The following is a 22,975-nucleotide window of genomic DNA, read 5'->3' as shown; positions in this document are numbered from 1 at the left end:
CTTTCTTTAAGTTGCTAGAACTGGTCTGCAGGTTCTCAGTGGAAGCCTTTCTGAGACTTCCAGCCGAGCTCGTTCCAGTTAAAGGTCATCTTCAGCGTCTTCAGATCAAGCCGGTCCATCCTTGGTCAGGACGAACTCCTAACATCTGAACAACTCCCAGAGCAGATCTGGCTTTAAAGTCTTCAGGTCTGCAGGAGAATCAGGGCCAGAGTTAAATTCCACATTTCCTGAAAGCAATTATATAATTAAGAACTGATGTTTGCATTCCTGTGTTTAGAGACTTTGATTCTAATACAAATTGTCTCTGATAGCTGCAGGAATAGAGAAGGAGACAATGAGGGGAGATGGAAACTGTATAAAAGCACCTATTAATGTGTGAAGTGACAGAAGTTCTGGGCTGACGTGAAGCTGAGCTGCTGCCACTGTGCCACAGCACGCATCTTCAGGTAAACCGCTGGTGAAGGTTTTACTGGAACCATTTGGGTTAGCAAGTAAACCGCGCAAAAACAGGGCAATAAGATGTGACCTAGTAAAAAGGAAAGTGTTCTGTTTTAGCAGGTCACATGGTTTTAGCCTGTTAAAGGGCAAAAAGGGGTATTTTGCTTGATTTGCTGCACAATTATTGAACTTAAAATCTGCTTGTGGTTAAAAATGTCAGCATTTGTCTTCTTTTAACCACATTTTTTATTTCCTCTTTAATTTCACAGTAAACAGGGACACACCTATCCAACGACTTTTACTCTAATGCAGACTTTGGTGCAACAAAATCTGCATTTAATTAATTTATTAAAATCTGATAAAATGGATAAACTTATCAGATAAATCAGATTAAAATCGGATAACATAGGGAAAACGTTTCAAAGAAAGACTGACCCAAATCCTGGACAAAAATGTAATTACATTTATTTTCAATTGAGCCTAAACGAATTTGCAAACTGGATGATGGTCTTTTTTTTTTAAAACCCTGGATCTCCAATGATTTTCACTTCCCTTTCCTGCAGGAAATCTGTTTTCATTAAGTGTTAAATGCTCATATTTTGTAGAGCAGCTAAAACATAAACTCACAATATAATATTGGGGTAATTTTAGCATTTACAAAAATATTTTATATTTTTTTGGCTCTCAAGTAATTTACACTTGATGATTTTGGTCGACGTGATGAAAAATCCCCCCCCCCCCACCCCCCCACAGGAAGTAGCTACCCTGACTGCGCCGCTCGGTCCAGTAAACAGCGAGCGATGAAATGAGGCAGAGCTCCATATTTTCTGCTCAAAGTTCAGACCAGGAGGATCTTTTAGGTCCTGATCTGCTCAGCCTCAGCAAGCTGCTGTTTGATAGGGGCAGCGGCTCTACAGCGCCCCCACATGGGGAGAGCCGCCATCACAGTGGAAGCAAGCGTCTTTCTTCCCGGTTGGAAAAAATACACCAGAAAACAACTAATATTTCATATTTCATAATCTGTAGTAACAAAGGCAGTATTTCATCATATATATGCCTTTAGTTGACTTTTGAAGGCTAAAAAGCACGATGTTTAACCTGTAAGCGGTAACTGGTAGTTAGTGCTGATGGAGATTCTCAGTCATCCAAGTAATGGTCATTCCAAAAAAACAAAACAACTGGACTTTTTTCTGAAGTTTGAAGACGTTTTGCTTCCCATCCAGAAAGCTTTCTCCATTTAATTGTCTGGAGTAATGTGGAGTTTCCAGCTTTATATTATTCCCCAGAAAGGCCTTGTTATGGCTTAGATAACGTGCAAATTAACCCTAACAGGTCCACTCATTACTAATGGGGAGTGGTTAAGGTCGTTGTTGGCCTGGCTAACAGGGGAGATGTTGTGATCACCTGCATGGAGGTGAGGGTTGAGGTGATAATTGAAAGGAATCAAACCTGTAGCTGTGTTGTAAGTTTCTGAAACATGTGGGTAACCTAACTGGGCGTTTGTCAGATCTGCAAGAAAATCCAAAAGACCCGCTGCAGAACATAATGGTGAGAAGAATAAACGCAAAAACATCGTCATCCCATATGTTGCTGGAGTCTCTGAAAACCTCAAGAGGATTTTCTCCAAACACAAAATCCCAGTAAATACAAAATTTACAACACAGCTGTAGGATTGATTCCTTTCATTTATCACCTCCATGCAGGTGATCACAACATCTCCCCTGTAAGCCAGGCCAACAACGACCTTAACGACTCCCCATTACCAATGAGTGGACCTGTTTCGGTTTAATTAGCACGTTATCTAAGCCATAAAAAAGGCCTTTCTGGGGAATAATATAAAGCCTGGAGCTCCTTCTACTCCATGCAGAAGGAGGTGAAGGCGGATCTCTGAATGCTTGCAGGTGGAGCCTGTGGTTAAATTCTGGGCCGCTCTGGGGCTGCAGATGAAGCCGAAGGCTGAAGACCAGCATGCTGGGCCAGGTACTGGTTCTGGTGAGCAGGGCTGAACGGGCCGATGGCATAAAGTCAAGCTAATAGTGCTGATGTGTGCAGACTAGTAGTCAAAGCCAGTTGGTTTAGACCAGCCATGATAATCCAAGTTTTCTCATGAGATCGTGTCCCCAGAGAACTCCTTCTGTCAGATCTGCAGAGTAATAAACATTTAGTCAGGAATAAAATGAAGCTTTAAGCAGAAAAACCTGAGCTGCTAACCTCCTAAACACAGAACTGGCTCGGCAGCCATCTTGGATTTCTGCTGGACGGGTGATGGCGTGTGTTGCTCTAAGTCTGTCTGTAGGAGTTTCTGGTGTTTTTCTGCCTTTTTCTGCTTTTCTCTCACAGATTTTATCAGCGCTGAAACTGCTGATAAGACTTTAATAACCTGAGAGAGCTGTGCTGTAGATGGACTGCACTGATAGCAGGAATCTCCCTTATCACTTCCTCCGCTGCTTATCTGATCCCACATCAGATCTGATGGTCACACAGCTTCTTATATAGAGCTGATGTGCGAGCAGCGATGATCAGAACCGGACCGGGCCACAGCGGAGACAACATGCAGCTGCTGACACGCTCGTTCCAGATGCTGCTGGTGAGACTCTGCTGCTTCGCTCTTTCACACAGACTGGAAACATTTTAGACTTTTTCTGATTTGAGGATTTTATTCATCAACCTGCTTGAAGCCTCCAGAACAAACGTCAGGGTTCTCCGGATCATTGCTCGGTTCTTCTCAGCCCGGAGGCTCAGATGAGCTGAAATATCCTCGCTGCTTGTTTCCAGCAGAAGTTAATGTTAGATGGTTAGTTAGACGTGCTGCTGTAACGAGACGTGCTGTAAACGGGCCTGGGCCTCTGATACCGGCTGTGTTTGACTGGGTTCTGGGCTTTGGTTCTGAAACAGATCAACTCGTATCTGATCCGATGTTCAAACCTTAGAATGAAATCAGGATGATCTTAAATTAACGTATGTTCTCATATTTAAATTGTCTGAACCGGCAGGAACCAACAGCTGGACCCAGAGGTCCGTCCGGTTCTGACTGAACTCAGTCAGTGATAATAATAATAAACGTTAAACGGTTCGATCTGATCGCTTAATAAGTTATAAACCAATTAATCATAGAACTCCATCATTAATAACATAATAATAATAATAATAACGAATTTAATATTCACGGAACCAGACATAAGTCCAGACCACTTTGTTTATTTTAGGAAGGTTTGGATTTAGGGCTATTTAAATTATTTATTGATTTCTTACCTGCTTATGTAAATGTTTCTATGATTGTTTACTGATTGCTGCCTCACCTGTTCTAACTCTCCTACAGGTAAAAGAGACTTAGTTCATGCTTAACCCTCAGACGGGAACCAGGCATTATTATTTTATTCAGAAAAAGAAATTACACCCCTGTAGTTTGGATTTCACTCCATTTGTGCAGAAATAGGATTTTATTTTAACCTCCGTGGTATTGTTGGTGATGCACCGTGATCTGGGCAGATAAACGTGCATAAAAGGCTGAAATCTCATTATTTTATTCATTTATTAGAATTTCTCTAAGGTTCTGGTCTCCAAACCAGAACCCAAAGGCTTGGAGGAGAAAGTTTTGGGACTTTTTATATCTTAGAAACTCTGATGTGACGAGAACCGGTAATATTGACCCGTCCAGCTTCTTTATTTGAGGTCCAGCCTTTTACCTCTTACACCGGACCGGACTCAGCAACACCGGACCGGACTCAGTCAGGCTCGATGGTTTGTGGTCGGTCTCACACTGAGTGGGACTCGACGTGAGTTGAGATGACTCAGACTGAACTGGATCCGTTCTGACTGAACTGGATCCGTTCAGACTGAACTGGATCCACTCAGACTGAACTGGACCCGCTCAGACTAAATTGGATCCACTCAGACTGAACTGGACCGGCTCAGACTCTATGAGAATCTGTTGGGCTCAGTAGGACCGGTCCGGCCCAATCGGTCTGATGACGGCCATACTTTGAATAAAAACGCTAAAAATAAATCGGGTTTGGAAATGAATGTCAGGAAGTGATTTGTTCGGCCGCGGTTCTGATTCTGGTCCAGCTCACATCAACCTGTGGTCCTCAGGTGTTCTGCAGTGCATTGTGGGTCGCCTCCTCAGAGGAACAGGTTCCTCCTGCGTTGTGTGACTCCGTGCTGGTGTTCTCCTCGGATGTTTCCTCATCGGAAGGAAGAGGGAGCATCAACCTGAGGTCTCTGTCTCCCTGGACCTGGAGGTGGGTTCTGTAGAACTCCTGGTTCTGGTTCTGTTGTGGGCTCCTGGAACCATGTTTCTAACCCTCTTCTCTTCCAGGACCACCACGGTGAAGAACCAGATTCCCTCCACTATCTGGGAGGCCAACTGCACCAGCGAGTTCTGCTCCGCTCCGAAACCGGGCCAGGCAGGAAATCACAATCTCAACTCGGTTCCCATCTACCAGAACATACTGGTTCTGACCCGGATGAGCAACCGCTGCTACTCTGCCTCATACCGGTCCGTGGCTGTCGGCTGTACCTGCGTCAGGGCCACCACTGACCAGAACTAAATCAGCAAAAAACAGAACCAGAACCTCCAACTGGGCTGGGAGAAAAACTGAATTACCACCAGATGTTGAATTTCAGTCAGAACCGGACCCAGAAACTGACTTTAATCCTGAACTTAGTCCAGAACCCGAACCTTGCCTGGAAATTAAACCCAAACCTTGGGTTTAATCTTTCTTAACGCTTTGACCCGGTTTCATGGTGTCTTTGTTTCTGTGAAGGTTCAGTCCTTCAGGTCCTGCTTGGTTCTACCTACAGTTCTGCTGGTTCCGCTCGCCTGGTTCCACCCTCCTTGTTTTCCCTCTGAGATCCATCCTGCACCTTTGAGTTTCCATGGTTCTGCTGGGTTCTGGTCCTGCTGAAGATTGGACTCCAGTCAGCAACATCTGGGTCGGAACGTGTCACTGATGGGGTAGATTATGGACTCCTGCAGAACCTCCATGCTCTACCATGTTAACCTGGTTCTGGTTCTGCTCTAACACGTTAACCTGGTTCTGGTTCTGGTTCTGCTCTAACACGTTGACCTGGTTCTGGTTCTGCTCTAACACGTTAACTTGGTTCTGGTTCTGGAACCAGAGAGCCTTTACAAACTGGACCGGTAATATTTTACAGTAAAAACAAAGATTGTTGAGAAGAACAGCAGATATTTCTGGAATGAAGTTTTTTTTTTCTCAGTTTGATTCTAAAATGTTCAGTTTTTTTATTTATAGTACAGATTTATTTATAAGAAAAATTGACTCACATGTAATAAAACTGCGTTTTTCTAGTGGGTTCTGATGCGGTTCCTTACAGCAGACCGTGTCTGATTTTCCTTTTTGTATAATTAAGCACATTGTGATATTTGTACAAGCCGAGTCCTCGTATGCGTTCTCTTACCTGGTAAATAAAGCTGGTTCTGATTAAAAATGAAACTTTTCTTTTAGATCATTTTGTACTTAAATACCCGATAATGTAAAGATTTTCATAGATTCTTTGATTTACAGAGAGATGAATGCCAGCAACAGCAGGTCAGGTTCTGGTTCTGGCTAAGCTGAATTATTTGTGTTATTTTTGTTTGAATGGATCTGGGTCGAGTTTCCTGTTCCCAGAACATTCTGCAGCATACTGAGATTTTCTGCCTTTATACGAATAAACTGCAACAGAAACAACGGTCCAGTCCTGCAGGTTCTGTTGGTCCGATCCTGGTTCTGTCCCAAACCTGTAAATGTGTCAGTTTTAGTTCAAAGCTTTTAGCTGAGATGAACCTCTGGATCAGTTTTCAGATTTATTTCCTGATTTGATGCTAAATCCTGAGAAAGTTTTTAGAATCCGGGGTTTTAACATTCAGAGAGACGTAGGGGTGGATAAAAATATCCATTCATCAACGTCCAGAAAACCCTTGATTAGTTTGATGGGTTTATGGCGGTCTGGAGGGTTTGGAGGGATTCATGTTGTACGGGGAAGTTAATGATTTCACTGCAGTCTTAACACTGTGGGGACCGGGACTACCGGGGATTTCCCCTGTGGGCCGGTGGTTCTGCCCGTGAAGGTCCTTCCACACTCTGACCACTAAGTTATAACCTTTTGTTCTCCAAATTGATACTTAATTGATCAAAAATATTAGTACGTGCATTGGTATACTATTGCTGTTTATATGGACAATATATAAATAAACATCTAAAATGTAATGACAGGTACGCTTAAAAAACTGTGTACTTCTATTTATGACAAAATAAATCAATATCGGAACATTTTCATCAATATTGAATCAAATCCCAACGTTTTCAGCTATACTCAACCCTAGATGGAGGTTAATTGGATTCCCTAAATGCATGATTGGATGGACGCAGTGCAAAACATTTGCAGACCCGCTCATTCATGGCTTCACACTCTTGATCTCATGATGAATATTTTCTCCTAACTCTGCCCTCTCTGACCATCTTAACAACCAGGGGTTAAATTTTCATTATAGCCGTACAGTTATATAAACAGTAAATGGCTTGTACAGCGCTTTAACTAGTCTTGATGACCTCCAAAGCGCTTCACTCTACAGTTTAGTCATTCACCTATTCACACCCTGAAGGTGGTGAGCTATGCTAGTAGCCACAGCTGCCCTGGGGCAGACTGACAGAGGCGAGGCTGCCAGACTCCAGCACCACTGGGCCCTCTGACCACTGCCAGCAGGCAACGTGTCTTGCCCAAGGACACTATGACAGAGACAGTCAGGGCAGGGGATCAAACCAGCAACCTGTAGGACAAACTTCCTAACCTCTGCACCAGAGTCACCCCCAGAAAATCAAGTTATCAGACAATGTTAGGAAGTTCACGGGGACACCGGATCAGAACGTGTTTCTAACTTCTAAGCATTGTAGTTCCTACATTTCTATTTTAAAGACTCTGGTTTCAAAATGGTGGTCTAGGCCCTCCTGCTTTGATTGACATCTCTTTTGACCAACAGCGTTGATCCTGTTTTCTCGCACCGAGCTCAGGCCAGTCAGAGCAGATGTTCGTTCCGACAACAACATTACCGTCAGGCTGTATGGCGTCTGGGGCAGGAAATTAAAATCTCAACAGCAGCGGCATGTGAGAAGCGAATAGCTGAGCTCTGCGTGCATAAAAGCTGTTTTTTGGTGTCAGACGTACATTTTCACCAGGAAAGATGCTAAAAGCTTCTGGGAAGACCTGATAAACGATATGAAAAGCGGTAGACTGCTTGGTTAAAAATGTAAAGCTTTCTCTTTATAAAGACATGCAGCTTTCAGATCTACTCCAAAGGATTAACGTACAGCATTTAATTGAATTTAGTTGAACCTTTTTAGGCGTTTTGGGAAGTTTAAGGCACCAGTTAAGAGATTAAAATGATGTTTTCAATTATTAATTTCTCCAGTATTACAGAACCACCAGCAGAGGGCAGCATTTTATTTTCTCCCACTTCATAAATTGACTTGTTGATAGTGTTACTTCCTCATTGTTGCATTCGACAAAGAAGTCTCTGTTGTACATTAAGGTAATTAGAGTCTGGCTCCCTGGTTTAATTCAGAGCACAATGCTGAGAAATTGGAAACAAAATGGAGCTCTGCAGATCATAAGGAGTCCTACTAAATCTGAGAAAGCAATCTGTTGGTGGAGTTGTGGCCTAGTGGTTAAAGAAGTGCCTTCCTGCAGGGTGAGAACCCAGCTCTAACCCTGCAGGCTGCACCTCTGGGTCCCTGAGGGACCGGTCAAATGCAGAAAACACATTTCATTAAAATGCACACTAAGAAATAAATCTTTCTTTCTAGAACCACATATGTTTCATCATTAATACAAGAGAACTGGATATATTTAGTAGAGTAGCCAGGCTGAACCAGTTGCTTTATTTAATATGCTCACAATGTTTCTGTTCTAATGTAATTATTTCAAAACTGAAACGCTGATAAACATTTGACCTGGTCAAACATAAATGTCTCTGAATTAGTCACCATTTTATTTTCATCTGCAGTCTTTATGCCTGATGTGGAGTAAATAGACCTGCAGGAGGTCAGATGTTGTCTAAAACTATTAGAGAGCCTGGAATACATTTAATCACAATAAACAAAGACATTTCTGTTTAAAACGGCATGTAGCTGATGATATTCAGCTATATCTATTCATACACTTCATGCATTGGGGTTATTTGTCCAATGCATGTGTAATGTACCATCGGCCTAACGATGGTCTCTCTGACGTCGTATCTTTCCTGGACAGAACCAGATTCTGTCTAACATGGAATCTGTGATTCCGTGTTTTAATTTCCTTAAACCCTCCGTTAGTCCCGGCAGGCGGCTGCTCATTATGAACCTGGTTGTGATTCTTGACAGGAAGTGGTTCCTCTCCACTGTCGCCACATGCTTGATGAAGGACCAGGGATTGCTGCAAAGTCGGATCAGTGCTGAAGGTCTCCGGGTTGAGTCCGGGGGAGTTTCCAGGTTCTCTCTGTGCCTGTGAGGGGTTTCTCTGGGTACTCCAGCTTCCTCCTACCGTCTGAGACCCGAATGTTGGAGTAACTGGAGGCTTTAACTTGTGTGTGCATGGCTGTCTGTCCTGTATGTCTCTGTGTTGGTCCTCTGCTTACCTGTCCAGGTGTAGCCCAGGAAGACGCTGCAGCACTTCAGCGTTTTTATTTGTCTCGCCGGTCCTGTCCAGCTTTAAGGCGAGCAGAATGTTGCCATAAGGACGGTAAAATATTTGCTTTACTGAGTCAAATACCAAGGGAGGATTTCTGGATTTACTGCCATAAATCCTCCCATGGAGCCCAACCCCTGATGATTTACTGCTGATGAGGCATGATTTACAGACTGATGCAGAGGGAGAGGAGAGAAAGAGAGAGACAGAAAGAAAACATCAACAACCCAAGTCAATAGGCGGCAGCATTAAAAGAAATGGTTCTGGTTCTGGTTCTGGTTCTGCACCACTTCACAACATGACATCAGAATGTTGCTGCTTTCTCCCAGATGTTTCAGCTCAGCTGTTTCGGTTCTTCGTCTGTCTTCACGTTTGTGATCCTGGAGGAACCCTGCATGAAGCTTGATGTTTCTGGAGTTCAGAACCGCGCGGTCCAGACGGGGGTTCTGTGAGCTCGACCCAGTTGGTCTGCTCAGCCTCATCATGACTGAAGTGTCCTGCAGAGAATCTCATTCGGGGAGAATTCAGCTGGAATTCCTCTGGAAACAAAGACGCAGTGTGGAGCGGCGGGTCATGTGAGCGGACAGACCGGGTCAGGAGCTCCAGGAGAACCGCTCCCAGCAGAACCAACCCAGGCAGGACAGATCTGCTCCCACCTCAGCGACTGAGAGACAATCCAGGTAGGAGATGAACTCCTGAGTCCAGTTTCAGCTGCAGGTGGATCTCATCCAGATCAGAAACGTTTTATCTGTTAATTAATCAGTAAATTAGTTGAAATAATTAATAAAAACGTATCGTTATGATGACCTCCGTGAATCTGGACCTTTTCTGATCAATAATTCATTCTAAATAACCAGCTGGTAATAAACAGGCCAGTGCTGCAGGGAACACAGGATGTCATTATTTTTGTGTTGTGCAGAAACTTTAGGAACGTTCAAAGCTTTCAGTTCTGAACCAAAAACATCAGAACTTTAACTCTTTAACCACTTTCTCTTTTTACGCAGTCATCCTACTGAACTCCATTTCCCATGAGCCACTGCACTTGTGTTTAGCCCCCAACACCTGTCTACCTGTCTACCTGTGTGACCCCACAGCACATCTCTGGGCTCTCTCCCATCATGCCCAGCTTGTCCTTCGCCCCCCCCTCCCTGTGCGCCCCCCTCCTCCTCTCCCTCCCCCCCACCGTCACACACCTGGACGTCCCGCCTCTGTTTCGGAGTCGCTTCGTGCTGGGGGGGTACCGTCAGGTGGGGCAACCATGGCAGCGTTACCTGCTCAGCCTCCTGCAGCTGCACAACGACTCCCTGACGGTGTGGAGCCCCCTGCTGGCCGCCGCCGTGGTGTCGCTGCGGTTCCTGATGTTCGCCGTGCTGGCAGGAGGGGTACGACCTGACTGACCTCATGGACTCCGGCCCTCTGACCGTCCTCACATCTCCTCTCTGCTCCTCCTCAGGGGGTCCTGGGCTTTCGGCTGCAGGGTCCAGAAGGTCAGGGACTCTCAGCAGACGTCTCCTCGCTGCCTCTGGTCCTCTACGTGTTCTCTGCCCTCGCATACCTGGGCTGCAGGTGAGTTCTTTAGAACCTGTCCTGGTTTAACACATTTCATCTCAGAACAGCGTCAAATGTTACCGGCCAACACCAACTGGAGCTGAACTGTGAAGTGGAAGGAAAATTATACAATAGTAATCTGAAAAGTGTGGTGTGCATTTTATTTTCACCCTCCCGGGTCAGAATGTTGTAGAACCTCGTCTGGCTGGAGGCGTTGTCTCAGTCTATGAACAGACTGAAGGTTTTAGCCGTTCTTTGTTAAACAGAGAACATCTGTAGATAACAATTTCCAGCTTTACTTAGGTCTGGACTTTGACTAGGCCGTTCTAACCCATGGATCTGCTCTGATCTAACCCATCCCGTAATATCTTGCTGGAAGCAGAACCTCCACACTCGGGTCTCCTGCAGCCTCAGAACTTCCTCCCTTCTCTGACCTGGAAAAATATGAACTTACAGTTCTGTGAATTTAATTTTTTAACGCTGAAAACTTTCTGTCGCTTCCTGTTGGTCTGTCCCATGAAATCCCAACGGAGTGCGTTGAAGTTTAAGGCTGGAACCAGAATAAGTTGGGCGTGATTACTTCCTGCAGACGCTGAGACGCTGTGAACGTGTCGTGATGTCACGCTGCGGTCTGAGAGGACCTGCATGTCATGACTGGACCTCTGGAAAGAGGCGCTGAGGCCTGACTCACCTGATCTCTGCTGATGTGTTGCAGTGCTGCTGCTCACCTGCTGCAGCCACACTCGGAGCGCGCTCATTACTCCCTCTTCTTCCTCAACAATGTGGGCGGGGCCATCTACCTGTACAGCTGCGCTTTGGCCCTTCACCTGTACAGCAGCGATGCCGCCTGGACACAAAGCTTCCTGGGAAAGGTGGGAGCAGTCAGTGGAACATCTGGTGCATCTCCTTCCTGCTGAGTGGAGGAAGGACACATGGGATCAGATGCTGCTGGGAAGGTAACTCAGAGGTGCTGATCAGATCTTTTTGCTTTCAGATCTTCCTCCCGGCTGCAGCCGTTCTCTCCTGGACCTCCTGCGCTGCTTCCTGTTATGTGAAAGTCCGTTCTGGCTGGACGTGCACGTTCCACAGGAAGCTCTACAGCCTGACAACCATCTCCTCTATCAGCCCCATCTTCCACCGTCTCGCCACCCACAGCTGGACCAGCAGCCCGACGCCGTCGCTGCATCTCCTCCAGGTGGCGCTAGTCCTGAATTCATTTATCTACCCGCTGCTTCGTTAAAAACTTTAAACGATCTCTTATGTGTGACCTGTCCACCAGGTGGCGCTGTCTCTGCTGTCGGCCTTCTTCTTCTCCTGCTCCTCACCTGAGCGTTTGTCTCCTGGCAGCTTTGACTTCCTGGGTCACAGCCGTCAGCTCTTCCACGTCCTGCTGTCGCTTTGCACCGTGGTCCAGCAGGAGGCGCTGTTCCGCGACTTCCTGTGGAGACGCCCGGCACTGGCCCGGCTCTTTGGGGCGGAGCGCCTCCTGCTGGCCTGCACCTCCTTCCTTTGGCTGACCTCCTGCTGCGGCATGGCAGCGCTGGCGCTGAGGAGCCGTCTTCAGAACCGGACCTCCACGGCAGCAGAAGCGTGATGCTGCGCCTCCACCCCATAAACCCAGTAGAACCTCCTGGTTCTGGTGCTCAGTGACCGGACCACCACCAGCAGCTGGTGATGACGCCTTCGGACTCTGAAGGAACGTTTTCACAGACAGGTTGGCAGCAGCTTTCCCTGCTGGTTCCTCCCTCTGCATCAGCAGCTGACATGAGAACCGATGATCGTCTTCAGAACCACTGGAGGAATCTGGACCCGCTCCTCTATGCAGAACTGTTTTAATTCCCATGTTGGAAAGTTTGGACTTTGACTAGGCCATCCAGAAACCTTCATTTAGTCTTTTTACTTTTTGAAACATGCAGTCATGGATCTGCTGCAGAACCCAAAGGTTCCTGAGCTTCAGGACACTCTGAGTTCTGGTCCTGAGACGAGTTCGTTTTACCTCAGATGTAACGGGTCACGCATCGTCTAGAAAAAATCCACTTCTGTCTTTTCAGTGCAGATCAGCAGACTTTGTGAAACTGAAAACAGAGTCAGAACTCACCTTAACTTCCTGTAACATAAACATGTTTTATTGCTTTTAAATCTATGTAAATATAAGTTTGATTAAAAAGGAACTGAGTAAAACAGCATTTTAGATGCAGCTCACTCTTTCTGACCACATGTGGTCCTGGCGGCCACCTGCTGCCCACGGCGCCCCTGGTCCAGAGTCCTGGTCCAGAGTCCTGGTCCAGAGTCCTGGTCCAGAGTCCTGGTCCAGAGTCCTGGTCCAGAGTCCTGGGGATCCGCTCCATGTTTCCTGTTAAATATGAGACGGGCCTTTGTGTTCTTTTGGGTCAGCAGCGGTTCTGGCGCTCTTTGTTATTGTTGCATGGTGACGTCCTGCAGAGCTTCAGTTGATGTTCTGGGTTCTTCTGGGACCTCCTGGATGAGACGTTGATGAGCTCCTGGACTGGTTCTGGTAGACTGGTCTCTTCAGGGAAGGTTCTCCACTGTTACACGCTTCCTCTATAAGTGGATCATGGTTCTGACTGCGGGTCTGTGGAGTCCAAAGCCTTAGAAATGGACCTGACACCGTCTCCAGCCTGATGGACGTCACAGACTTTGTTTCTCTTCTTTAGAGCGGGCCTGATGTGGTTCTGTTTACTTCGTGCTGTCAGACCGGTTCTGTTTTCTGGATTTACAGAAATCTGTGAGGATCTAAATAGTTTTCCATCCCTGGTTGTGTTTTTGTGCAGGAATGGACGGAGTCAGAGGTTCCTGCAGGAGTTTTTCTCGGCACGCTGAACACGACCTCCTTCTGTCAATATTGGCCGTTCTCCTGAGGAGCGACGGGAACTCCTCCTGTTCTCTGGTGGGTTCTGCCTCCTCCTGTTCTCTGGTGGGTTCTGCCTCCTCCTGCGGGGCGTATCGCTCAGCCTCATCGCTCCGGCAGTCAAGCAGAACGTGTCGGTTGCAGTGTTTGGGCGGAGCCGCTGATAACTTGGCCTGTTGTGAGCTTATCAGCTGCAGCATGAAAACCACAAACACTCCAGGGCCTGCAGGCCGCCACCTGCCTCAGAACGGCTGGTACCGGTTCTGAAGAGGAGCATGCGGGCCCAAGCAGAACCACCCAGAACCAAATGTCTGCCTGAGAACAAAAAAAACAAAAATGTGTCCACCTGCAGGTCAGGCTGAGGGTGGAAACTGAGCAACGAGCTGAAATAAAGCCGCCTGTGATGATGGAGGCGCCGTTATGGGCTGTGAGACATCTGATTGGTTCTGCCCTGAGGAAGAGGAGGAGGAGGAGGAAGGGCGTCCTGCTGCCGTGAGTTCAGAAGTCTCACTGGGTGTGTGTGTTTTGGTGTGATCAGCTGCATGTTTGCTCACTCAGTCGCTCTCCAGCAGAACCAGAACCTCCAGCTCACAGGTTGGTGCGCGTCAACTTCTGCATTTTAACTAAAGCTGCTAACTAGTAACTGTAACTAACTGATAACTAGTAACTAACTAACTGTTAACTGATAACTAGTTGGTGCCGTTTGAAAGCGTTAACAGTTTAAACATGAAAACTCACCTTCAGACTGGATGACAGGGAGCAAAGTTTGTTTTGATCAGAGGATATTATTATTATTAATAATAATAATATTAGTAGTATTATTGTTAATACTATTATTATTATTATTATTATTATTATTGTTAATATTATTATTTTTATTATTATTATTATTATTATTATTATTATTATTAATGACTGGTTGACCCGTCCGGATGACCTCTGCAGGCTGACCGGGTCAGACACCAGCAGCTCCCGGTTCTCCCGTTAAACGGACCGTTTTCAAAGTAAAAGTCTGAAGGTGAGCTGAGAAGAAAGCTGCTGAGATTATGAAGTTAATCATTTCTAACGGAACCAGAAAACATTAACAGAACTCTGAAGCCGCCTGGATTCAGAACTTTTCTGGATGATGATGTAAGTTTTAACCTCTGAGTTTGTGTTCATGTTGGACCCAACAGGTTCTGGTTCTATCAGCGGGTTCTGTTGGGTCGGTTCCATTCAGTCTCTTATCTCTGGCCTCTTGGCTTCTGATTGGCCGTTTTTTTTTGTTTTGCCGGGTCTTTTGTTGAAGCAGGGGTTCAAACCGGCAACCCACTAGTTCCAGCAGGAACTGCTGAAGAACCGGAACGATGTTCTGATGCTGAGAGATTCTGTTGGGCAGAACCGGTCTTTATGCTAAGCTAAGCGGGTCGGTCTTATCTGACGTGTCACACAGGAGCTGCAGTCAGAAACACCCTGAAAGTCAAACAGAGCCGGGCCTGAACACACCCGGTACCGGCGGCAGTGTCAACACGGACCCAGCTGGTTCTGCCCAGAACTCAGCTACTGGTGAGCGGAGGCAAAGGTTCTGGCAAACAGAGCCTCTTTGTTCCTTTTAGTGGCGTTTAACCGGATCAGAGTGGGCCGGGTTCTGGCCGTCGTCACGCAGGTTTTGCATATTGATGGAAACAGAAAGCAAACAGGTTGCAGCTCATTTTCATTTACCGCCTCACGTGGTACCGCCCCGCAGAACTTCGGCTCTTCTCTCTCCAGAACCTGCTGCCGAACCTCCCTGTGATCATTTCCAACATGACTGACCCAGTTGGTTGGGTTCTGGCTGTGACCTGCTGAACCCATCAGAACATCTCTGGCGAGTTTCTTTCTGAAGGGCCCGTTTTGGACCCGTTCTGTCTGGTTCCGTCTGACCCGCCTGGCTCCACTGAGCAGAACCCTCCATCAGCAGGAACCTTCAATGTTTCTGTCTTTTCAGGGTCGGACCGGATCCGCCTGGTTCTGGGAGTTCTCCATGGCGCCAGTGGGAGCAGAGGTGACCGGGTCGTGGTTCCTGTCTTCAGGGCTCGTGGGCCTCTTCATCCTCCTCCTCCTCCTCCTGATCTTCCTCACAGCTCTCTGCAGCGACTGCAAAAGGTCAGGTCCACAACTCGGACCTCTGAGTCTCAGAGAGTTCTGGACACGGACAGAACCGTTCGGTCCGGGTCCATCAGGTGACACCGACCCGGATGAAGTTCTGGGTGAACGGTCAGATCAGCATCAGAACTTTATCTCTGGACATCATCCTCTAAATGTTCGGCCCGTCCGACCGGACCGGCGGAGGGTTCTGGATCCGGACCAGCCCTCAGAGATCCAAACCCGACTGGATTTTTGCTGAACATAAAGAGCTTTATGGGAGTCATGCTCAGTAAATTAGAATAAAATCAAAACGTTCATTTATTTCACTAAAGGAAACAAATGAAATAGATTTAAACATGCTGATGATGTCCAGCTGATAAAACAACATTTAAGATTAAACGGAGGAAAAAGCAACAATTTTCATGCAGAAATGAAAAGTATGTTTAATATTTTTCCCAAAACAAGCCGGTCAGAAATACATATTCTGATTTTCTGAATATATCCGTAGATTCATGTAGTTTTACAAATATTATAAAGGTTATTAGATCAACCAATAAAACACGACTTTGCAGTTTGTAAAAACTTCTTTTCAGAGCTGCTTTTTACCTTTAGCTCTGCTGGTCTGGACTCAAATGCAGCAAATGCTCCCTGACCCAGTTCTGTTCGGATTCTGGTGCTGAAGGTGGAGCATTCTGGTTCCTCTTTAATTCTGCAGAACCTTTCTGAGAGAAGTTCATGAAGATAAACCAGCAGGAGATGAAGACCTGGATGTTACTGACGGATCACTAAAATCTGGACATGAAGGTTCATTAAGACGTTCTCTCCTTTCTGGGTTTCAGACATTCGTTTGAGCTCCAGGATTCAAAGCCAGAGAAACATCCATCGGCTCTAATCAGGGTGGTAAGAAGAGCAGAACCTGTGATCAGAAGCAGAACAGCAGCCAGAACACATGATCTGATCTGTAAACCGATCTGCAGGTGAAGCTGGAGGAGGTGAAGGAGAACCCGATGATCGCAGACATCCAGAAGGACGAGAAAGGTGAGTCTGGGTTTCCTGGATTTACAGAGCTGGTCAAAGTTCTGCAGAACCTCTGGAATCTGCGGTTGTTCTGTCACTTTGGACTTTTGTCTGTTTCAGAGTTTCATCCTGGAGGAGATCCGGTTGTGTCCTGTAGTTCCTCAGAGAGCCGGCAGGGGGAGCTGCAGCCCGCCCCAGGTCAGTGACCCAACAGAACCGGGCTCAGCAGGAAGGAGAACCCTGAACTGGGTCATGTTATTCTTACCTCCTGAATAATAATGAATTCATTAACTGATCTGATGAAGGCGGGTTTGACTCAGACCCAAACTCACCGTGACGGGTTCAGACGTTCATGGTTCTGATGAAGGACTTCATCTTCACAGAAAACTGTGATCTAATTACCAACACTGCAAAATCATTTCATTGGTTGATTTATTAAGAGTCCCCAGCCATCCAGAACCCAACCGGACCTACAGGTTAAACTGGACCTCAGCTAGTTAACCTGCAGACAAGGTTTCTGAGTGTTTGCATGTCAAATTAGCTCAGATTGTCCAGTGATCTGCTGCAGCACCAGGAAGAATCTGACCTGGATGTGGTCCGGCCCGCTAGCGCTCTCCTGGTTTTAACGGGTTTATTTCAGGAAAGAGACAGGAACCTTCCCTGACTGCAGCTGATCCTGTTAACCTCCAGGTTAACTCGCTGCTCGGCCATAAATGCTCAACACCTCAGTCAGAGTCATTGTTAATCACGAGTGTCAAACTCATTTCTATATTTGGCCACTTTGGCCTCATGAAGTCATTAAAATGGCTGGTTGCTCCTTAATGGATGATACTTTTGATTTCATAATTTCAGTTCAGTTCACATAGAAATATTTCAAATATTCACAGTAACATAAAAGTAGCTCATTAGTCCCAGTTTATACAGTTTATCTGCAAAAAAAAACTTGACATTGGGGTGAGTTCCACTTTAAACTCATCATTCTGCATCACTTCTTCTCTTTTTGGACATTTCTGGGTTGTTTTAATGTGGCAGTTAAAAAAAGCAGTTAACACAGTTAAAGAAAATCAACATTTGCTACAGGAGGCACAGTTTCTGCCACTTTATACAATTTAAAAGGATATATGCCTGTACTTTATGACCTGATGTGCCTTTTTCGGCCTAGAGGGCCAGATAAATGGCCTTTGACGGGCCGTGAGTTTGACACGTGTTGTTAAAGTTTCTCTCATCGTGTTTCCACAGCAGCACAGAAATGACCAACTATGTCTTGTTGTGAGTTATCTGGCTGCATCCGAAAACGGCTAATGGGTCAGAACAGCGTCAGCGTCTCCATCTGAATCAGTCAGTGAGGAAGGAGGCAGGAAAGGAGCCTGTATGCTTCCTCTCATAGCTCCTTTAGCCTAGAAACCCCGCCACATCCCTTACCAGCCCTAAGAAGCCTTAAGGTATCCCACAATCCTTTGCGTATCAGACCAGCCTCTCAGAAACCAACTAAAACATGCGTATAGCAGAGAACGTCTCTCTGTAGCTGATGTCCAGAAGGCTGCAGGATCTGACTCCATCCTCCATGTCTCTGACTCAATCCTCCGTGTTTCTGACTCCATGATTCTGACTCCATCCTCCATCTTTCTGACTCCATCCTCCATGTCTCTGACTCCATCCTCCATGTTTCTGACTCCATCCTCTATGTCTCTGACTCCATCCTCCATGTCTCTGACTCCATCCTCCATGTTTCTGACTCCATCCTCCACGTCTCTGACTCCATCCTCCGTGTCTCTGACTCCATCCTCCATGTTTCTGACTCCATCCTCCATGTTTCTGACTCCATCCTCCGTGTCTCTGACTCCATCCTCCATGTTTCTGACTCCATCCTCCATGTTTCTGACTCCATCCTCCACGTCTCTGACTCCATCCTCCGTGTCTCTGACTCCATCCTCCACGTCTCTTACTCCATCCTCCATGTCTCTGACTCCATCCTCCATGTCTCTGACTCCATCCTCCATGTTTCTGACTCCATCCTCCGTGTCTCTGACTCCATCCTCCATGTTTCTGACTCCATCCTCCATGTTTCTGACTCCATCCTCCGTGTCTCTGACTCCATCCTCCATGTTTCTGACTCCATCCTCCATGTCTCTGACTCCATCCTCCGTGTCTCTGACTCCATCCTCCGTGTCTCTGACTCAATCCTCCGTGTCTCTGACTCCATCCTCCGTGTTTCTGACTCCATCCTCCATGTTTCTGACTCCATCCTCCGTGTCTCTGACTCCATCCTCCATGTTTCTGACTCCATCCTCCACGTCTCTGACTCCATCCTCCATGTTTCTGACTCCATCCTCCACGTCTCTGACTCCATCCTCCGTGTCTCTGACTCCATCCTCCATGTCTCTGACTCCATCCTCCGTGTCTCTGACTCCATCCTCCATGTTTCTGACTCCATCCTCCATGTTTCTGACTCCATCCTCCATGTTTCTGACTCCATCCTCCGTGTCTCTGACTCCATCCTCCATGTTTCTGACTCCATCCTCCATGTCTCTGACTCCATCCTCCGTGTCTCTGACTCCATCCTCCGTGTCTCTGACTCAATCCTCCGTGTCTCTGACTCCATCCTCCGTGTTTCTGACTCCATCCTCCATGTTTCTGACTCCATCCTCCGTGTCTCTGACTCCATCCTCCATGTTTCTGACTCCATCCTCCGTGTCTCTGACTCCATCCTCCATGTTTCTGACTCCATCCTCCACGTCTCTGACTCCATCCTCCGTGTCTCTGACTCCATCCTCCATGTCTCTGACTCCATCCTCCGTGTCTCTGACTCCATCCTCCATGTTTCTGACTCCATCCTCCATGTTTCTGACTCCATCCTCCACGTCTCTGACTCCATCCTCCGTGTCTCTGACTCCATCCTCCACGTCTCTTACTCCATCCTCCATGTCTCTGACTCCATCCTCCATGTCTCTGACTCCATCCTCCATGTTTCTGACTCCATCCTCCATGTTTCTGACTCCATCCTCCATGTTTCTGACTCCATCCTCCGTGTCTCTGACTCCATCCTCCATGTTTCTGACTCCATCCTCCATGTCTCTGACTCCATCCTCCGTGTCTCTGACTCCATCCTCCGTGTCTCTGACTCAATCCTCCGTGTCTCTGACTCCATCCTCCGTGTTTCTGACTCCATCCTCCATGTTTCTGACTCCATCCTCCGTGTCTCTGACTCCATCCTCCATGTTTCTGACTCCATCCTCCACGTCTCTGACTCCATCCTCCGTGTCTCTGACTCCATCCTCCACGTCTCTTACTCCATCCTCCATGTCTCTGACTCCATCCTCCATGTCTCTGACTCCATCCTCCATGTTTCTGACTCCATCCTCCATGTTTCTGACTCCATCCTCCATGTTTCTGACTCCATCCTCCGTGTCTCTGACTCCATCCTCCATGTTTCTGACTCCATCCTCCATGTCTCTGACTCCATCCTCCACGTCTCTTACTCCATCCTCCATGTCTCTGACTCCATCCTCCATGTCTCTGACTCCATCCTCCGTGTCTCTGACTCCATCCTCCATGTTTCTGACTCAATCCTCCGTGTCTCTGACTCCATCCTCCGTGTCTCTGACTCCATCCTCCATGTTTCTGACTCCATCCTCCGTGTCTCTGACTCCATCCTCCGTGTCTCTGACTCCATCCTCCATGTTTCTGACTCCATCCTCCATGTTTCTGACATTAATGACGTCAGAGTTAAAGTCTGGAATCAGCTCAGCAGATGAAGCTCTTTCCTCCTTCATAGAGTTCTGCTGACCCAGGAAGGTCAAGGAGCTAGGAGGTAGGAACAGGTTTGTCCTCCAACATGGCAGACAGGAAGGCAGCAGCAGGTTATCGTTTTGTTTGTGAGAATTTGTTCTGTGTCTGTTCCTCACTTCAGTTCCTTCAGAGGGAACCTCGGCCCCCGTTCCTCCCTGGAGGAGCCACCTGATGGCGCCACAGAGCAGAGGTAGGAGAGCTTCCTGAAGAGGTGACACCATGAACTACAGCACCGACTGGTTACATGTTTACTTGCTCTGTTTTCTCAGATCTGAACGGCTCCGCCCCTCAGGCCTCTGACCACGCCCACCTCACCGCCGGAGCTGAGCCGGGCGGCGGCGGCGAAGCTCTCTCACCTCCGGCCAATCAGCTATCAACGCAGCTGCATTACATCGCTCGCTCTGACGACAAGAACTCGGTTTACGCTCGAGTCAGCAAGAAGCTGCGTATGACCAACTCACCTGTTCCCACACCGGAGGAGGCGGAGCCACAGCTGGAGGATGAAGGAGGCTCCGCCTTTAAATAAACTCAATACCTGCAGCTGCTCTGCAGGGGGCGCTGTGGCTGTTTGATTGTTAACTATAAAGTTTAGCTGCAGAGATCATGATGATCACAACATGGTCCAGTTTGGACCAGAACCTACAGAATAAACATCTTGAGTGAGGAACATGTTGGACTCTGACACCCAGAATAATCATCATTAGACCAAAGGGGGGGGGGGGGGGGGGTCCTGACACATCATGGAGGTTTCAACATTATCTGATACTGATGAGATTTGGTATTTATGTATTTGTGAAACTGGTACCAAAGAATAATTTACAAAATGCTCAACATTTCTCATTTTAAAGCAGGAGGAAGGCTGCATGTGTCTGAGTTCTTATAAAAAAAGCTTTATTCTCATGGTTTTACACTTTATTCTCAGAACATTATTACTTCATAATTTCCCCCAACAGAAAAACATTCCCACCACCCACAGAGTCACCACTCTGTGATAAAGTCATTTTTTGTGTTAAACGTAGAAATACAGCCAACCTGAGACTCAGGATGTGTTTAAATTCACATTTTATCACAAATCTTTGTCTTTTTTTTAGCTGTGCTGAATTGTTCTACTGAACATGAAATAGGTGGCGCTGTTTTGCCCTTTTATCACCAGCTCTGCTTGGCCGGGTTCTACTGAGCTCAACCCGCTTGCTGAGCGTTTCCATCAGTTTTTCCCAACTGGACCGGGTTTCTGGTTCCGGTTCAGGCGGAGCGGTACCGATCAGAGCGGACTAGAAATGTGACGTCAGGCCTGTGCAGGCAGAGCGATGCTGGGCTTTACAGAGCCAGATATTTTATTTTATCCCTAAAAATATTCAGAACATTCTTGCATTAATACAAACATTACTTGTAACTTTTAATCTATGTTTTTATTCATAACGATTTTCATTCTTTACCGTTTCTCACAGATTTTGTTAATGTCACACAGTAACGCCTAACAGCAGCAGAGCACACGGCACCGAGCCCCGGGCCGGACCGGGTCTATGGAAGCCCGGCGGAAGTAGAACCGGCCGAGTGAAGCAGAACCGGCCGAGTGAAGCAGAACCGTTTAGGCACTATGATCACTGTGGTTAAAACAATAACCGTGTTCTAAGTGGTGTTCTGTGCTCATAATCAGCGCTGAAACCTCCCATCTAATAAACACTGAACAGCGGTTCTGTGTCACTGACTAAATCTGACATAAATAACTTGACTTGCCGCCATCTTGGATGTGGAAGTCGGGTAGGACCTTTTCCGACTCGTAACTCCGGCTTTAGGGAACGTTCCATTTGAAACTGCTGACTTGGAGGTGAGACGTTCTGCTCCAGAGGACAAAGAGAACGCAGCAGGTCTATTACCAGCTTCTGTCCACAGGAACCCCTGGAGCCTCATGCAGAGTTCCCTTTGTCGGGAATCCTGACTTCTGGTTGGAAGAATCAACTCTAAGAGCCGCTAAAATCAGACTCACCCCTTGGAACGTCAGAGACATTTTTAAGGCTGGTTGTTGGATCCAATATGGCGTCTAAAAAAAGCTTGAGTAAAATCAATATTACATGTAGCCGCAACACATTCACATCAGTGTTCGCATGTAGAAAGTACCGCTTTAAACGACGGTCATAAGAAGTACAACAGCTTTCCTGCCCGTCGCCATATTGGAATCCTGACCTTGTGTTTTTAAATCATTTTTTTGGAATGCTGACTTCTCCAAGCCTGTTTACTCTGGTTGCCCAGCTCGTGGTTCTGAGCTAAATGGACCGCAGTTCTGAGGGAAACCATCAGACAGGAAGCTCCTGTCATCTGGTCCATTCTGTATCAACGATGAGACCGACGACTTCTACTGGTTCTAGATGAACTCATCTGATCATCTGCAGCCAAACTGAAGAGAAGCTGGAGCCAATCGGCTGATTCTGCGGCTGGCTTCCTGTCCATCCAGAAGGGGGCGCTAGCTGCCACCACAACAGATTATTATCACGTTATGTTATTTAAATCAGAACATAAGAATAAAATGATTTTACCTTTGGA

At 46.8% G+C, this 22,975-nt stretch overlaps 3 protein-coding genes across 6 annotated transcripts; all 3 read left to right on the top strand.

Annotated features, from left to right (window-relative positions):
- Nucleotides 1-221: 221 nt before the first annotated feature.
- Nucleotides 222-5,480, top strand: il17a/f2 (interleukin 17a/f2). Of its 2 annotated transcripts, none has more exons than XM_021311828.2 (4): nt 222-446; nt 2,906-3,025; nt 4,531-4,679; nt 4,757-5,480. In XM_021311828.2, the coding sequence occupies exons 2-4, from the start codon at nt 2,954-2,956 to the stop codon at nt 4,986-4,988; spliced, it is 453 nt and encodes a 150-aa protein (XP_021167503.1). In that variant the 5' UTR covers nt 222-446; nt 2,906-2,953; the 3' UTR covers nt 4,989-5,480. The 2 variants fall into 2 exon arrangements, with proteins under 2 accessions (XP_021167503.1, XP_021167502.1); XM_021311827.2 differs by having other exon boundaries at nt 2,779-3,025.
- A 4,387-nt stretch (nt 5,481-9,867) lies between these two features.
- LOC105919397 (membrane progestin receptor beta-like) lies at nt 9,868-12,313 on the top strand. Its single transcript, XM_036135807.1, has 5 exons — nt 9,868-10,487; nt 10,559-10,671; nt 11,369-11,525; nt 11,648-11,848; nt 11,933-12,313. Exons 1-5 carry the CDS (start codon nt 10,224-10,226, stop codon nt 12,245-12,247), a joined length of 1,050 nt encoding a protein of 349 aa, XP_035991700.1. The 5' UTR covers nt 9,868-10,223; the 3' UTR covers nt 12,248-12,313.
- A 1,707-nt stretch (nt 12,314-14,020) lies between these two features.
- Nucleotides 14,021-21,103, top strand: si:ch73-204p21.2. 3 transcript variants are annotated; one of them, XM_036135810.1, is made up of 8 exons: nt 14,021-14,116; nt 15,272-15,368; nt 15,489-15,646; nt 16,468-16,528; nt 16,606-16,666; nt 16,766-16,843; nt 20,556-20,624; nt 20,704-21,103. In XM_036135810.1, the coding sequence occupies exons 3-8, from the start codon at nt 15,525-15,527 to the stop codon at nt 20,958-20,960; spliced, it is 648 nt and encodes a 215-aa protein (XP_035991703.1). In that variant the 5' UTR covers nt 14,021-14,116; nt 15,272-15,368; nt 15,489-15,524; the 3' UTR covers nt 20,961-21,103. The 3 variants fall into 3 exon arrangements, with proteins under 3 accessions (XP_035991703.1, XP_021167509.2, XP_035991704.1); XM_036135811.1 differs by lacking the exon at nt 14,021-14,116 and adding an exon at nt 14,801-15,067; XM_021311834.2 differs by lacking the exon at nt 15,272-15,368.
- Nucleotides 21,104-22,975: the final 1,872 nt, after the last annotated feature.

Source organism: Fundulus heteroclitus, chromosome 4 (assembly GCF_011125445.2).
Source record: "Fundulus heteroclitus isolate FHET01 chromosome 4, MU-UCD_Fhet_4.1, whole genome shotgun sequence".
NCBI lineage: Eukaryota > Metazoa > Chordata > Actinopteri > Cyprinodontiformes > Fundulidae > Fundulus > Fundulus heteroclitus.
Note: the sequence above shows the minus strand (reverse complement) of the source record. Positions and strands in the feature narration are given on the sequence as shown.